The 17784-nt window shown below is 47.3% G+C and overlaps 1 protein-coding gene across 1 annotated transcript in view; it reads left to right on the top strand.

Moving 5' to 3' along the window:
* The window catches only part of PTPN1 (protein tyrosine phosphatase non-receptor type 1), a 94609-nt gene extending 77328 nt beyond the window's left edge, over nucleotides 1-17281 (top strand). Inside the window, exons 4-9 of the mRNA XM_040331469.1 lie at nucleotides 3433-3531; nucleotides 5653-5790; nucleotides 9228-9437; nucleotides 11227-11388; nucleotides 13785-14020; nucleotides 16743-17281. Of these exons, the coding sequence (XP_040187403.1) occupies nucleotides 3433-3531; nucleotides 5653-5790; nucleotides 9228-9437; nucleotides 11227-11388; nucleotides 13785-14020; nucleotides 16743-16947 (1050 nt within the window). The 3' untranslated portion in view covers nucleotides 16948-17281. The remainder of the gene's footprint in view (nucleotides 1-3432; nucleotides 3532-5652; nucleotides 5791-9227; nucleotides 9438-11226; nucleotides 11389-13784; nucleotides 14021-16742) is intronic.
* The last annotated feature ends 503 nt before the right edge of the window (nucleotides 17282-17784 follow it).

Raw genomic sequence — 17784 nt, 5'->3', positions numbered from 1 at the left:
TTCGGCGGGTATCATTTAAATGAAGCGCGTCCCCGCGCCGAACGAACTGCGCATGCGCCGTCCGTAAAATATCCCAGTGTGCATTGCTCCAAATGACGTCGCAAGTACGTCATTGGTTTCGACGTGAACTTAAATGACGTCCAGCCCCATTCACGGACGACTTACGCAAACGACGTAACTTTTTAAAATTTAGACGCGGGAAAGACGGCCATACTTAACATTGGCTGCGCCTCATATAGCAGGGGCAACTATACGCCTGGAGAAGCCTAACGTAAACGTCGTAACTTTACTGCGTCGGCCGCGCGTACGTCCGGGAATTCAAATATCTAGCTAATTTGCATACTCAACGCGGATTTCGACGGAAGCGCCACCTAGCGGGCCAAAAAAAAAATGCATTTAAGATCCGACGGCGACTAAGAGACTTACGCCTGTCGGATCTAATGGATATCTATGCGTAACTAATTCTAAGAATCGGTCGCATAGATACGACTGCTCAACGCAGAGATACGACAGCGTATCTGGAGATACGCCGTCGTATCTCGGTTGAGAATCTGGGCCACTGTGTTTACTGCAATTGTTTCTTCTTTGTTTTAGGGATCCAGTGAAGATAGGAATCTGTGTGTTGCTGATTTGTTTTTTATAGTGCAGGTTCCAGGACTGCCAAACTTCTCCTGGTTTAACTACCTAGGGAGTGACTGAATAGGATTCATTCTCTGCATTGCTGTTGCCCAATAGCCTGGGTGATCAACTGTTGCTGAGCTACAAGTCCCATCATGCCTCTTCCTTTGAGAGTCATGCTTTTCAACTGTTTGCCGTGCAATGCCTCATGGGACAGGTACAGCGCCTTGCAAAAGTATTCATCCCCCTTGGCATTTCTCGTGTTTTTTTGTTGCCTCACAACCTGGAATTAACATGGATTGTTTTTAGGATTTACATAATTTAACCACTTGCTTACTGGGCACATATACCCCCCTCCTGCCCAGGTGAAATTTCAGCTTTCGGCACTGCGTCGCTTTAACTAACAATTGCGCGGTCGTGCGACGTGGCTCCCAAACAAAATTGACGTCCTTTTTTCCCCACAAATAGAGCTTTCTTTTGGTGGTATTTGATCACCTCTGCGGTTTTTATTTTTTGCGCTATAAACAAAAAAGTGCGACAATTTTGAAAAAAATACAATATTTTTTACTTGCTATAATAAATATCCCAATTTAAAAAAACAAAAACCTGGGGGGGGTGACCGATCTATGTCCCTATGTACAAGGGACACAGATCGGTCTCCTCTCCAGAGACAGCACCGCTGTCTCTGTGTAAAACGGCAATGAGAGATGATCTCATATGTTTACATATGAGATCATCTCTCATTGGCCGCACAGATCGCATCGCAAACGGCCACTCTGATTGGCCGTTCGCGGCGATCTGTGATTGGCTGTGTCCAAGGGACACGGCCAGCACAGCAGTTCCCCCTCTGCGCGCTCTGGAGCGCGCAAAAGGGCGGACGTCAATTGACGTCCACTTGGATTTTGGGATCCGCGCTGTAGCCGTCATTTGACTATAGCGTGGATCCCAAGCGGTTAATTTACAGAACACGCCCACAACTTTGAAGATGTGGGCACAATAATCGGGTGTTTTTTTTTTAAATCGAAGCAGTACTTACCGTTTTAGAGATAGATCTTCTCCGCCGCTTCCGGGTATGGGCTGCGGGACTGGGCGTTCCTATTTGATTGACAGGCTTCCGACGGTCGCATCTATCGCGTCACGATTTTCCGAAAGTAGCCGAACGTCGGTGCGCAGGCGCCGTATAGAGCCGCACCGACGTTCGGCTTCTTTCGGCTACTCGTGACGCGCTGTATGCAACCGTCGGAAGCCTGTCAATCAAATAGGAACGCCCAGTCCCGAAGACCATACCTGGAAGCGGCGGAGAAGATCTATCTCTAAAACGGTAAGTACTGCTTCGATTTTAAAAAAAACGCCCGATTCCCCTTCACAAAATGAGCCTCAATCTAATGTTAAAAAATTGTTTTTCGGGTGAACTTCCGCTTTAAACCACTCAAGTGTTGCTTTAGCAGTGTGTTTGGGGTCATTGTCCTGCTGGAAGGCGAACCTCCATCCTAGCCTCAAATCACACACAGAGTGCTACAGGTTTTGCTCAATAATATCCCTGTATTTAGCACCATCCATCTTTCCCTCAACTCTGACCAGTTTCCCAGTCCCGACTGCTGAAAAACATCCCCACAGCATGATGCTGCCACCACCATGTTTCACGGTGGGGATGGTGTTCTTTTGGTGATGGGATGTGTTGGGTTTGCGCCAGACATAGCATTTTCATTAATGCCCAAAAAGTTACATTTTAGTCTCATCAGTCCAAAGCACTTTCCTCCATACATTTTGGGAGTCTCCCACAAGCCTTTTCACAAACTCAAAACGTGCCATTTTGTTTTTTGCTGAAAGTAATGTGTTTCTTCTGGCCACTCTGCCATAAAGCCCAGCTCTATGGAGCGTACGGCTTATTGTCGTCCTATGTACAGATACTCCAGTCTCTGCTGTGGAACTCTGCATCTCCTCCAGGGTTACCTTAGGTCTCTGTGCTGCCTCTCTGATTAATGCCCTCCTTGCCCGGTCCGTGAGCTTTGGTGTGCGGCAGTCTCTTGGCAGGTTTGCTGTTGTGCCATGTTCTTTCCATTTAGTTATGATAGATTTGATGGCATCTTAGGGATCATCAAAGATTTGGATATTTTTTTTTAGAGCCTTGTTCTTCATGGCAGTGTTTGGTTAGTGCAGGGATATGCAATTAGCGGACCTCCAGCTGTTGCAAAACTACAAGTCCCATCATGCCTCTAGGTGTCATGCTTGTGGCTGTCAGAGCCTTGCTATGCCTCATGGGACTTGTAGTTCTGCAAAAGCTGGAGGTCCGCTAATTGCATATCCCTGGGTTACTGGTGCCTCTTGCTTAGGTGTTGCAACCTCTGCGGCCTTTCAAATAAATGTATATGTAATGACAGATCATGTGACACTTAGATTGCACACAGGTGGACATCATATCATTAATTATGTGACTTTTGAAGGTAATTGGTGGCACCAGAGCTTTTTATGGGCTTCATAACAAAGGGGGTGAATACATACGCACATGCCAATTATCATTTTTTTATTTCTGAAAATTTGTTTTATGTATATATTTTTCAAATTTTACTTCACCAATTTTAGACTATTGTGTTTTTATTCATCACATATAATTCAGATTAAAAAAACATTAAGCTAAAGGCTGTAAGAAAATAGGTAAAAAGCCAAGGGGGGTGAATACTTTTGCAAGGCACTGTAGTTCTGCAACAGCTGGAGGGCCACAGGTTGAGCATCCATGCCCTATAGCATGCAAAGGGCAGCCTAATGTCTTAGCTGATGATCTGTCAGATAACAAAGTCTTGCTGTCCCTGGCAGGGTCCACTTCCGACTACGTGCGGTCACTTCTGGGAGATGGTGTGGGAACAGAAAAGCAGCGGGGTCGTCATGCTGAACCGAGTCATTGAGAAGGGATCAGTGAGTATAAACTATTGTGTATGTTTGTTTATATATTCCCTTACAGATAAACCATGGATTGCTCAAGCACAGAGAAACCCAACAGGACAAGCTTTGCCTAGGCCGAGGTCTGGTGGAGACTATTAGGGCTCTGCTTTGCGGTATTACCGTCTATGATTTATTGGCTGGATCGTCACCCCCAAGATTGCCATTGCAGATGCTACAGGGTGGAGACACCCTAATAATGCCCCTGCAGTGTGACCGCCATTGTTTGTCATCTATCTCATTTCCAAAGGGACAGTTGGCATTTTCTGCAGCCAAAAAAAGTAGAAGTTTTTTTTTATGTATTTTTTTTTTTACCATTAAATCTATAAATCATAAAAATTACCAGAATTTAATTAGTCATTAAATTGCCATTTTGTTGTTTAGAGTAGAGCGTCTCGATCCTCCATTGGGTGACTACAATGGCACAGTACTGCTGTGCATAGGAAAGGTGGGATGTAGAGACATTAGCATGAGACAGGATCAATTCTGAGCGTCTTCGGGGAGACTGCAGGAAATGGATATAGACCAGCCAGAATGGAGCTCCATCCTGTACAGTCAGGAATTCCAGAAATCTTTGAGGAAAAGCTGCAGTGACTCGTATGCATTTCCTGACTGTCATTAGTCTGAGATTCATCTTCTATGTATTGCCGAGAGATGTGCTACATAGCAGTGTGTATGTTTGTACAAAATGTATACTGTATGGCCCAAATTATGTGGTCATCTGACCACCACACCGACCTACATGGCCCAAAGTAGGTGGACTCCTGACCATCTCAACAGTCTATATGGCCCAAAGTATGTGGACTCCTGACCATCTCAACAGTCTATATGGCCCAAAGTATGTGGACTCCTGACCATCTCAACAGTCTATATGGCCCAAAGTATGTGGACTCCTGACTACCCCACCAAGCAATGTAGCCCAAAGTATGTGGACTCCAAACCACCACACCAACCCATATAGACACACAGTATGTGGATTCCTGACCACCACACCAAACTACGGCCCAAACTATGTAAACTCTTGAACACTAAACCAAACTATATGGCCCAAAGTAGTTGGACTCCTGACTACCACACCAAGAAATATAGCCCAAAGTGTGTGTACATCTGTCTACCACACCATCCTATATGGCCCAAAGTGTGTGGACTCCTGACCACCACACCAAGCTGTATGGTCCATAGTATGTGGACTCTTGACCACCCCACCAACCTATATGGCCCCTAGTAGGTGGACTCATGACTACCACACCAAGCAATATAGCCAAAAGTATGTGGACTCCTGACCACCCCACCAACCTATATGGCCCATAGTAGGTGGACTCATGACTACCACACCAAGCAATATAGCCAAAAGTATGTGGACTCCTGACCACCCCACCAACCTATATGGCCCAAAATGTGTGAACTTTAAACCACCACACCAACCCATATAGGCCCAAAGTATGTGAACTCCTAACCACCACACCAACCTATATGACACATAGTATGTGGACTCCTGACCACCCCAGCAACTTATATGGGCCAAAATATGTGGACTCCGACCCAATTCACCAGTCTATATGGTCTACAGTATGTGGACTGCTGACCTCCACACCAACCTATATGGCCCATAGTATGGGGACTGCTGACCACCCAAGCAACTTACATGGCCCACAGTATGTGGACTCCTGACCACCTCACCAGTCTATATGGTCTACAGTATGTGGACTGCTGACTACCATACCAACATATATGGCCCAAAGTATGTGGACCCCCCTCTTCAAATGATTGAGAGGTTTTCAGTGAAGAGTACTGTTAAATGGTAAAGTGTACAAAGACGTTTTAGACAATTGTTTACTTCTAATTGTCGTTACAGTTGGGAAAGACCCTTTTCTGTTCCAGCACTGAAATTGTGCCCCTGATTACAAAGCCAGCTCTATAAAGACTTGGTTTGCCCACTTTGCTGTAGATGACTCCATGGTTCTACATAGAGTCCTGACTCCTGACCCCAACCCTACTGAACACTTTTAGGTGGAATTGTATACCAATTGTAAACCAGCATCAGTACCTGAACTCACAAATGCTGTCTTGGCTAAATGTCACATTTGTACCCCGCAGATCAAGTGCGCACAGTACTGGCCGAAAAAAGAGGACAGCCCAATGGTGTTTGAGGATGCAACCTTGAAACTGACCCTCCTGTCTGAAGACATCAAATCCTATTATACAATCCGTGTGCTGGAGCTGGAGAACCTTGGTGTGAGTAGCCCACGCTTAGTATTGCTAACCCCTGCTGTCCCATCTTTCTGCTTTGACCAATAATAAACATTTTCCAGAAAGTGTCGTCATTTTACAGATATCCATAAGCCTAACATTTGGCTGTTATGGAAAATATGAGGCATTAAAGATGTTAAATTATGGATACACTGCTGTGTGTATTGCTAATGCACCTGCACAGTGTTACACTTTTATTTTATTACTGGGGGAAATTGAGACACATTACTGGACACTGAGGGGAAAGTTGAAGGACACTGAGGGGAATTGGGGGCACTGAGCGAATTAGGGGCCATGGAGAGGGATTTGGTGAACACTAAAGGGGATAGCGTGGCACTGGGGGGGGGTAAAATAGAGGTAAATGGGTAATACGGAGTGGGTACTCAGGGCAGTGGGGTGGCACTTGGGAGAGTTGAAGGACAGTAGGGGGGAAAAGGGGACACTGAGGAGGGTAAGGTGTACAAAGAAAGGAAACTGGGGAGTGCATTGGGGGATTTGATTGGGACACTTTCTGTAAAGGAAATTATACGCCTTAAAATGGAAGTCTTATTTTGGACTAGTACCTACAGGTATGCCTATAATGAGGCTAACATGAAGGTACATTGAATATCTCCTAAACTTGCGGTGTTTAGGAAATATTCCTAACAGATGCAGCCGGTGACGTCACATGCGCTCTGAAAGTTCAGTATACCACACTGGACCTTCAGAGCCTTGTGACGCATCCGGCGCGGAAGTGATGTCATCACTGCTCCAGCCAATCATACAACCTGGAAGGAAGACCGGGTGAACATGGAAGCCTTGTTAGCTGGAGGGCTCAGTTATAGGGATGAGCTCCGGCGTATTCGCACACTCCATGTGCAGGGCCCGCCAGGAAGTCGGCGCTGCGCTAATCACAGGCAGGGAGACATTTCCGATCTCTGCAACCACGCATCGGGACAATGTCTCCCTGCCTGTGATTAGCGTAGCGCAGTGCCGACTTCCTGGCCAGCTCTGCACATGGACTGTGTGAACACGCCGGAGCTCATCCCTACTCAGTTCTATGGTAAGTATTTCATAATGTGCTAGTATGCGATGCATACTTGCACATTATGACATTGCTTTTCCAGGGGATTTTTTTTTTTATCCGGCTAACTATCGGATGCAGAAGATTTTTTGGCAGTGATAGAGAGCGAAGATCAGCAATGCAGACAGCAGGACAAGTCAACAGAGTCATTTTAATGAGCAGTTATTGAGTGGCTTAGTGGCACAGTACATGCCAACAGTCAGACAATCTAGTGAGCTAGGATGAGTACAGTTAGATCCTCCTATCTTTACATATTCTTTGCAGTCCTATGAAATGTCTTCCATACTAACCTTGAGTGTTCGCCTCCCATAGTGGGGTTCAGAAGGCAATTGGGGGAGCTGAGAAGAGCTTCTAAGATAAATAAAAAAATAAATGGGCAAAGCACAGCACACGTTCCCTTTAAATTTTTAAAATGAGAAGACATTTACCTATGATTGCTTTACAAGTTGTTGTTTTTCCGGCAAAAATAACTTTATTGAAACAATTGCATATGTACAAAACCGCATGTTCCAGAACGTTCAGATTCATAAACAGACAAGACTGTTACAATGGGGTTTCAAAGGTACAGTTACCAACAGCATACCAAGGAAGTACTAGTCAAAATCCATGCCCTGCCGCAGAGTCATTGAGAATCACCCTGCCATCCTTCTGCGTGCTAGAGACTGCAGATGGTAGGACACAGTAGATCTAGTTACAAAGATGTCAACATAATAATCTATCCATGACTAGGTCTACCAGAGTTAGGCCAGGAATATCCACCCAGCTACCCCAGACCATGTTAAATATAGCTGGACAACCCCTATGCTGGTGCTTTACGTTTTTGAGGACATAGGGGGTTATTTACGAAAGGCAAATCCACTTTGCACTACAAGTGCAGAGTGCACTTGAAATTGCACTGAAAGTGCACTTGGAAATGCAGTCGCTGTAAATCTGAGGGGTAGATCTGAAATGAGGGGAAGCTCTGCTGATTTTATCATTCAATCATGTGCAAGCTAAAATGCTGTTTTTCATTTTCCTTGCATGTCCCCCTCGGAGCTACAGCGACTGCACTTCCAATTGCACTTTCGGTGCAATTTTAAGTGCACTTTGCACTGGTAGTGCAAAGTGGATTTGCCCCCATATAGGTAGATTCACAAAGAGTTAGGCCGGCTTATCAGTAGATAAGCTGACCTAACTCTGAATCTACGCCGGCGTTTGTTTAAGTGTATTCTCAAACAGAGATACACTTAAACAAAGCTAAGATAGGCCGGCTTGCGCAGTTCTATCTTAGCTTGCAATGTTTCTGTTGTCCGCTAGATGGCGCTTCCATTGTGGCCGGCGTAGATTATGTAAATGAGGGGATACGCCGATTCACAAACGTACGCCAGGCCTACACCGTCGCATTACGTTGTTTCCGTAAGCGATAGGCCGCCTAAAGTTATTCCACCTATGAGGTGGAATAACAATGTTAAGTATGACCGCCGTTCCCGCCGCGAGGTTCGAATTTTTTACGTCGTTTGCGCAAGTCGTCCGCGAATCGGGATTTACGTTGTTTACGTACACGTCAAAATCAATAGGCCCATACGGCCTACTTAGCCGCAATGCGCACTGGGAAATGTAGTCGCCCGGCGCATGCGCAGTGTCAAAAAACGTCAAAAAACTTGAGGTCAAGCCTCATTTCCATACAACACGCCCCCCTCCAAGTCATTTGAATTAGGCGCCCTTATGCCCGCTCGTTTTAGGCTACACCGCCGTAGATTAGCAGGTAAGTGGTTTGTGAATCACTACTAGCCTAACTAATTTACGGCGGTGTAGCCTAAAACGGCTAGGCTAGGCCGCCCTAAAGTTAGGCGCCCCTACGTGAATCTACCTAATAGTATTTAATCAAGCCAGTTCAGACAACATCCCAATTCTCTAGATGGCATACTAACCATTGCATGCATGTCGCTTCCAGCTACAGCCACATCCCCATGCCACAGAGAAGAGCTGCCTTGTAAACTTTGACCTATGGTGGGATCCCAGGCCATATTGTTTAAGACTTAACTGCCATTTTTGTGGTGCCTTCTTTACCGCCAGTTATGTTTGTGTGGCTGCACCCCATCCTCAGGCTGTCACAGCAAGTATAACCCAGGAGAAAAAATATATATGGATTGTCAAGAGTAGTGAGCCTTACTTGATCTGACCATAGGCTGTGTTTCCTGTCCCTACGACTTTGTGTAAGGGGTGACACAGGCCCTTAATTTGGAAGGGTGTCAGCTTTTGAACTCTTCACACGCCTTGCAAGAAATAAAAAACATAAGTGTATATTGGTGGTATTTACTGATTTAAAAGGTGCTTCTGGTTTTTAAATGATGCCAATTTCCCCATTTTCATTCTGCAGACTCAAGAGACCCGAGAGATTCTGCACTTCCATTACACCACATGGCCGGACTTTGGCGTTCCTGAGTCTCCAGCATCATTCCTCAATTTCCTCTTCAAGGTGCGAGAGTCGGGGTGCCTGAACCCCGAACACGGGCCTATCGTGGTGCACTGCAGTGCTGGCATCGGCCGATCGGGGACCTTCTGCCTGGCTGACACCTGTTTACTGCTGGTGAGTGTCACCTTGTCGGCACCTCATATACATGGAATGTCCAGTCATTGTCTACAAATGACTAAACAATAAAAATGAAATAGTAAATATTGCACATTAATATTAGAGTCAGGAGGTGGCGCTCTTATCTCCTTTTTATGTTTAGCATTGTATCTTGGTATAAAGTTTATGGACACCAAAACAGCAAAGCATTGTTGGGGGAACCCCATTCTAAAATTTGAGCGGTTATCACTGAGCCCTGACATCAACCCTACTAACCTTCTTTGGGATTACCGTATTTATCGGCGTATAACGCGCATTTTTCTCCCCTGAAAATCATGGGTGCACGTTATACGCCGATCCCCGCTGTCTCTGAGCCACTAGCCTAGAGCCGAGCCGAGTGTACTGCGCACTCGGCTAGGCTCGGCCACGCTCGCCTCTGCCCGCAGCCACGCGAGAGAAGCTGAGAGGAGCCGAACACACAGAAATCCGGCTCCTCTCGGCTCCCGTCAAATCCAAAAACGAACACCGGACACGCTGGACGGACACCTGGATGGAGGCCTCGGATGGACAAGCTGAACGGAGACGGACACCTGGATGGAGGCCGCAGACGGACACCTCCAAAGCCACAGACGGACACGTTGGACGGAGATGGACACCTCCAAAGCCGCAGACGGACCCCGCGCAAGGCCGCAGACGGACGCAGGGCAAAAATGTAAGTTGTTTTTTTTTTTTTTTTTACCTCTTTAAGCTTGGGGTGCACGTTATACGCCGGCGCGCGTAATACCCCGATAAATACGGACATGTTCCAAGATCTTGTAGAAAACCTGCCAGATGAGTGGAGGGTTTTGTAGCTTTAGAGACAAGCAATTTATAACTTATGCCCACTCACCTCTGCAGGTGGCAAAAGGGGGTCCCTTGTCGTCGTCCCCACCCCTCCCTTCTGCTGCCACCGCCGCCTTTACCAGGCTTCCTCGTCCAATCAGGGAGTCCGGTAATGATGCGACCGCTGCTGTCCCTCTGTGACGTCAGAAACCAGAAACAACAAGGATTTTGTCACTTGTGGTTCCAGTTTGTTGACAAGCCGCTATCGGCATGTACAGTGTATGATGAACCCAATGTCGGTTTCATTATATGCTTTGGAGGTCAGCAAAGGGATCTAAAAGACCCCAGATAGCTCCACGAAGAGGACCTGTCATGGCCCATGCTATCACAAGGGATGTTGTTCACCCTTTGTGATAGCAATAAAGTTGTTAAAATAAATAAAGGCACAGTATTAAAAAAAATACATTTAAATAAAGTAAATAATAAAATAAAAAAAAAAATGTAACCCCCCCAACCCCCATTCTCACGTGCAAATGCAAATGCACACATAGGAGTAAAAGGCGGTAAAAAGAGTTTTGCTAGCCATTTACTTTGCTGTGATATGGAAGTGTTCACCAATACAGGGCTCAGTTCAGAGAGCAAACATGCCAGGATAGGGATACTCATTTTCAAAACCGTGGCCGTTATTTTATTTTTTTTCCTGTTATCCAATAAGATTTGAAAATTTACAGTCACATGGCTAAAAGAAAATCCCCTCTCCTTGTGCTAAAACTTGGTGAATTGAGCCCTGTGTGTTATAAGTGACTCATCTCGGGGCGAATCGCAGTGTGCAGATGTTGCGTGTTTTTAGCCAGTTGTATTTTTAAAATGTTTTCTGATATATTTTCTGTCTGAAGCTTTATTATGGAAAGACCCTTCTGTATATTTGTGTCCAGCTGGGTGCGCTGTGCTCTGATTTCTAACATGACCCCCGTCTTTCACACAGATGGACAAGCGGAAAGACCCCTCCTCAGTGGACATAAAACAGGTTCTCTTAGATATGAGGAAATACAGAATGGGTCTCATCCAGACGGCAGACCAGCTGCGATTTTCTTACCTGGCCGTGATCGAGGGGGCCAAATTCATCATGGGAGATTCTTCAGTACAGGTGCGATTATAGGTGTACATTATTAGAAGTTTACCCAGAATTCTGATTTCAAGAGACCCTGTCGCCAGACCAATCATTTAAACTGAAATCTTCCCATAAGTATATGTTTGCAGTTAACATATTTTATTTGTGTTATTTACCTGTAAACACCTTTCCTGTGTAAACATCCAAAAGCCCAGAGACTGGTGCTGGGCGCTCCCATCTTAGATGTGGTATCAGCAGATATAGAGTTGTCACTCAAATGACAATCTATACGCAGGGGTGTCAAACTCAGTTTCATTGTGGGCCGAAACAGCATTATGGTTGCCCTCAAAGGGCCAGTTGTATCTGTAAGGCCCCGTACACACGACCAAACATGTATGCTGAAACTGGTCCGAGGACCAGTTTCAGCAGACATGTTCGGGCGTGTGTAGGCGCGAGCGGGCCGAATTCCAGCAAACATTTGCTCGCCGGGCCTTTTCCCAGCAGACAAATATTCCTGGACGTGTTTTAAAACCGTCCGCTGGAATCCTGCCCGCTCGGACATGTACGGTCGTCAGTACAGACATACCGTACATGTCCGAGCGCCCGCCGTCCCTCGCATGCGTCGAATGCGGCGACGACGCGGACACGCCCCGCGTATTGTTTACGCGCGGACTTCTGTATGATGGTGAGTACAGCCATCGTACAGAAGCCCTCTGGCAGACATGTACGGTGAAAACGGTCCGACGGACCGGTTTCATCGTACATGTTTGCCCGTGTGTACCGGGCCTAAGACTATGTATGCGGAGTGCACCAAGTGCAAAGTTCAGGAGTGCAGGGTTTAGGGGAGAGCTACATACAGAGTGCAGGGTTTATGGGAGCGCTACATACAGAGTGCAGGGCTTATGGGAGTGTTACATACAGAGTGCATGGTTTAGGGGAGTGCTACATACAGAGTACAGGGTTTAGGGGAGCGCTACATACAGAGTGCAGGGTTTAGGGGAGCGCTACATACAGAGTGCAGGGTTTAGGGGAGCGCTACATACAGAGTGCAGGGTTTAGGGGAGCGCTACATACAGAGTGCAGGGTTTAGGGGAGCGCTACATACAGAGTGCAGGGTTTAGGGGAGCGCTACATACAGACTGCACGGTTTAGGGGAGCGCTACATACGGAGTGCAGGGTTTATGGGAGCGTTACATATGGAGTGCAGGGTTTAGGGGAGCGCTACATACAGAGTGCAGGGTTCAGGAGTTTGTTTCCTACAGAGTGCAGGGTTTAGGGGAGCGCTACATACAGAGTGCAGGATTTAGGGGAGCGTTACATACAGAGTGCAGGATTTAGGGGAGCGCTACATACAGAGTGCAGGGTTTATGGTAGAGCTACATACAGAGTGCAGGGTACAGGAGTGTGTTACCTACAGAGTGCAGTGTTTTGGGGAGTGCTACATACAGAGTGCAGCGTTTAGGGGAGCGCTACACACAGAGTGCAGGGTTTAGGGGAGCACTCCATACAATGTGCAAGGTTTAAGGGAGCACTACATACAGAGTGCAGGGTTTAGGAGTGTGTTGCGTACAGAGTCAAGGTGTTTAGGAGTGCTCTACTTGCATATTGCAGAGTGCTCTGCGTGCATAGTTCAGGGGTGCGCTGTGTACAGAGTGCAATGTTGAGGAGTGTGCTGCATACATGCAGGGTTCAGCTCTCTTTCACAGGCTGTCCACGTTTCACTTCCACCCCTCCTCCTCGGCTCTGATCTCTGCACCACTCTCTCCTATCCCCCACCTGTGCACACATCTGCCTCCACAGCCCTCATCTCCCCTCCCCCCTCCAAAAGCTTCTTCGCATCTCACCTACCCGGCCCAGCTCTAGTACCTCTCCGCAATGTAGGCGGCTTTGCCTCTCTCCCACTTGCAGGGAGATCATTGGTCGGCATCTGTCCCTGCCGTGAGTGCATACAGGGCAGTATTTGACACATGTGGTCTATGCTCCTCCCCCAGCTGCTACATAATGTAGTAAGGGGGGGGGGGGGCTAAGAAGCTGGGTCAGCACAGACAGTACTTAAGCATTCTCAGAAGAGGGTAGGGCTATGACATATAAGGAGGGAGGGGGCTGTGTTAGGGAATTGACTCGCAGGCAAAGGCACATTTCAAGGGAATAACAAGACATTTATATTAAGCATTTAAAATACTTCTTTTGTGCTTTTAACTGCTTAACTGCTTTTAACTTGTTTAGTTTAACGTCATTTTATTGAGTTGCACAACAAAAAATAAATGAGAGAAGAACTCTTGTCCAATAAAGAAAAATGTGAGAAAGGGAGAGAGCGGATCATCTTTCTCCACCATGACCCCCATTATATGCAGTTTTTTGGTGACAGGGTCTCTTTAATGAACACCGGCGAATGACTGGACTGATATCACTAAGTGTTGTCTGTTCTGCAGGAACAATGGAAAGAACTGTCCAACGAGGACATGGACCCTCCTCCGGAACACACCCCACCCCCACCCCGGCCCCCTAAACGCATGATGGAGACGACCTTGAACGGCAGAATGATCGAGCAGCCAGAGTTCTTCCCGCAGCAAGTGGTGGAGGAGGTGATCAGACGGGCAGTCAGCGTGGTAGAGGAGAGCCTACCGGATGGCAGAGCCCACCTATCTGCACAGCCCCCGGTAGAAAGGTATGTATTACGGAGATGGTGGTGGTGTCTACATTCTGTTAGCATTTGAACTTTTGCCTAGAAGTAAATTGGAACGGAATGTGGGGGGGGGGGGTTTTCAGTAAAATTATTACAGGTACAGTCCAGGCAGATTAACCCTTGATATGCACACGGGTAGCAGGACCTACAAGCACCACTGTTGCTTCATTACATCTACGGGTGGAGCTGGAGTGTTCTTCAAATTGACCTATTGAAGGTGGAGTTATCCTTTAAGGCCCACTAGAGGGATAAAATATTGTATTCTGGTAAATATACGGGGTTAAGCTGGAAGTTAAGAGTGGTGGGGGCAGCTGGCATTTTCCCTAATGTGCAAGTATACGCGGTGTACATGCGCGTTATGACGCACCTAACTCTGGATCTGCCCTTCTCCGTCCATACAAGCTCCCCACATCCACTTCATACCTTCCAATGGCATTCTATCTTCCTCTCCCCCGGGGTCCGCCTTACTCTTCCTTGAATCCATTGGTCAAGCATTGATGCAACATGTGCTCTGAGGTTACATTATCTCAGCACTCAGCTCCCTTCCTGGCATATGTAATAGGCTAGAAGGGTATACTGTAGTGCGCATGCTCCACAGTCAATGCACAGTTTATCCACTTCCTTCAAAAGGACGTGCCCGTACGTCCTCGGGTTTCAACGTTATACCGGGGCCATGGCTGCATTTGCCGTCATGACCCCAGTAGCAATCTTTTCAGAAAGCAATGCTGAATAAAGTAAAAGCGATGCAATAGCTGCTGGATCGCTTTTACATGTAGTGTAACCGCCGCTTTTCCAGGTTCTCCTGTCCCACCGTCTGCAGCTGGTGGTTCCTCCAGCTTACCATAGAGATGACCAAGGACTGGAATTTCCCCAACCATCTCTATGGCCTAAGAAATTGGAAGCAATGAGTATTTTGTCACTTCCGGTTTTGGTGTTACTGGCCTGTGAATTTATATTTACATGCAGGCCACCTGTCTTAACAAATAAATGACAGTTACAGGAGCTGGAACAAACCTTCTAGCACTGCTGGGCCAGGATGACCGCACTCCTGTGCATGCGTATGAGTGACATCATCCTGCGCTGGCCAATGAAGCCAGGTAGAATATGTTGGCAGGGGATGTAGGACCACTGAAGGAGAGTGTGTATCACAGAGTTTAGCCCCACTTTAAAGCCTGTCTACAAAGGGCATGTCCACCTGAGACTTACCCTGTCCACCTGAGACTTACCCTGTCCACCTGAGACTTACCCTGTCCACCTGAGACTTACCCTGTCCACCTGAGACTTACCCTGTCCACCTGAGACTTACCCTGTCCACCTGAGACTTACCCTGTCCACCTGAGACTTACCCTGTCCACCTGAGACTTACCCTGTCCACCTGAGACTTACCCTGTCCACCTGAGACTTACCCTGTCCTCCTGAGACTTGCCCTGTCCTCCTGAGACTTGCCCTGTCCTCCTGAGACTTGCCCTGTCCTCCTGAGACTTGCCCTGTCCTCCCGAGACTTGCCCTGTCCTCCCGAGACTTGCCCTGTCCTCCCGAGACTTGCCCTGTCCTCCCGAGACTTGCCCTGTCCTCCCGAGACTTGCCCTGTCCTCCCGAGACTTGCCCTGTCCTCCCGAGACTTGCCCTGTCCTCCCGAGACTTGCCCTGATCTCCCGAGACTTGCCCTGATCTCCGGAGACTTGCCCTGTCCTCCCGAAACTTGCCTTGTCCTCCCGAGACTTACCCGGTCCTCCCGAGACTTACCCGGTCCTCCCGAGACTTACCCGGTCCTCCCGAGACTTACCCTGTCCACCCGAGACTTACCTCGTCCACCTGAGACGTAGGGTCCTTTCACACGGGCGGATCCCGTGATGATCGGCCCCGTGAACATCTGCTTGCTCAGCGGGGATCACTCCGTTGATCCCCATAAAGCCGGCAGATGACAGGGCGGTCCCTGCACACTGTGGACTGTGCAGGGACCGCCCTGCACCGCCCTGACTGTGCAGGAACCGCCCTGTCGGATCGCCGCTCTTCCCTATGGGGGGGATTCGGATGAACACGGACCGTCTGTCCGTGTTCACCTGATCCGCTCTGCATGGGAAAATAGGCTTTTCCTCCGTCTGCAGAATCGGACCATAGCGGGGATAGATGATATCAGGTGTCAGCTGTCAACCCTGTCCACCCGAGACCTTACCCTGTCAACCCGAGACCTTACTTTGTCCACCCGAGACTTGCCCTGTCCACCCGAGACCTTACCCTGTCCACCCGAGACCTTACCCTGTCCACCCGAGACCTTACCCTGTCCACCCGAGACCTTGCCCTGTCCACCCGAGACCTTGCCCTGTCCACCCGAGACCTTGCCCTGTCCACCCGAGACTTGCCCTGTCCACCCGAGACTTGCCCTGTCCTCCCGAGACTTGCCCTGTCCTCCCAAGACTTGCCCTGTCCACCCGAGACTTGCCCTGTCCTCCCAAGACTTGCCCTATGGGGGGATGCAGAGAAATAGAAACTGCTGTGTCAATTCTTTTGACAGACTGCATCACACATAACGTTTTTTATTCTGCTTATAATTCCACATCATACAGCGTTGTGGTGGGCGGGGAATCAGAAGAAATGTGTCCTTGTCAGCCATTGCAGTATTGGTGTTATTCTGTATAAGGTTCTCTCTAACAGTTTTCTTGCTCTTCATCAATAATTTCTTTTTTTTATTTGCTCTGCCCAGTACTAGTCAAGACACTGAAATCCGTAGGAGAACCACCGGGGCGGACCAGACCCACTCCACACCTGACGAAGACGACCAGATCAAACCCAACCCCGCGGACGACAAAAATGACAGCCAAGAATGGAGGTCCATGGTGCTAAACATCTGTATGTTCACTGTGCTGACCGCCGGCGCCATCCTTTGCTACCGGGTCTGGTACCATTAACGTGGCACCCCGCCTGGTATCGAGCTGTACGAGGTGAGGGTGACGCAACTTGGAAAACCAAAATCGTGAGAGGGGAAAAAAATAATAACGAAAAAAATAAAATAACGAAACAATCGCCAAGCTGCGGCTTTGACTGCGGCAGCGCTGGAAGAGCTGAACCTGAACTGTGCCCAATGCGTCTCAATGCATTATTATGTGGGCGACGAAGAGCCCTGCAATCCCACCGAGGAAATCGCCACATCTCAGGGCTTCAAACTATTCAGGAGTAAAAAATAAAAAAATAACAAATAATGCCAAATATTTTTGTTTTGAATAAAATAGTGGTATTACAACACATTGTTGTTTTTTTTTTTTTCTTTTTCGACCAGGTATTTTTTTTCTCCTCCTTTTTTTTTATTTTATTTTTTATTAAGAAACCTTGTTACTTTGTGTTGCTATGTTTTACTGGCGTCACAAGCGATATACAAGCTTGATGCGTTTTTTTTTTGTCTTTGTAACCAAAATCATGCTCCTTTTCTATTGGACTCCTTTTTCCCGTTATGCCCCCCCCATGAAGGGTTGAAAAAAAAAAAAAGATTGTGTCAAAGGAATGTATTTTTTTTTTTTTTTTTTTTTCTGTCAAAGTGGGTTTGTATCATGATGATAATAATAATTATTATTATAAGTTTAGATTATGGGGTGGAAGCAGCAGCAGAGAGATTGTATAGAATGTTTTTCTTTTGTTTTTTTAATTTTTTTTTACTTGAGCTTGTGGGCTGTGCCTCTATACGTTACTGTTACAGATGCTTCATTGTCATTACCGTACGTCTCTTAAGATTAGGAAAAAGCAGCTTTCTC

The sequence above is a fragment of the Rana temporaria genome, chromosome 12, assembly GCF_905171775.1.
Source record: "Rana temporaria chromosome 12, aRanTem1.1, whole genome shotgun sequence".
NCBI lineage: Eukaryota > Metazoa > Chordata > Amphibia > Anura > Ranidae > Rana > Rana temporaria.
This window is presented reverse-complemented; position numbering and strand designations above follow the sequence as displayed.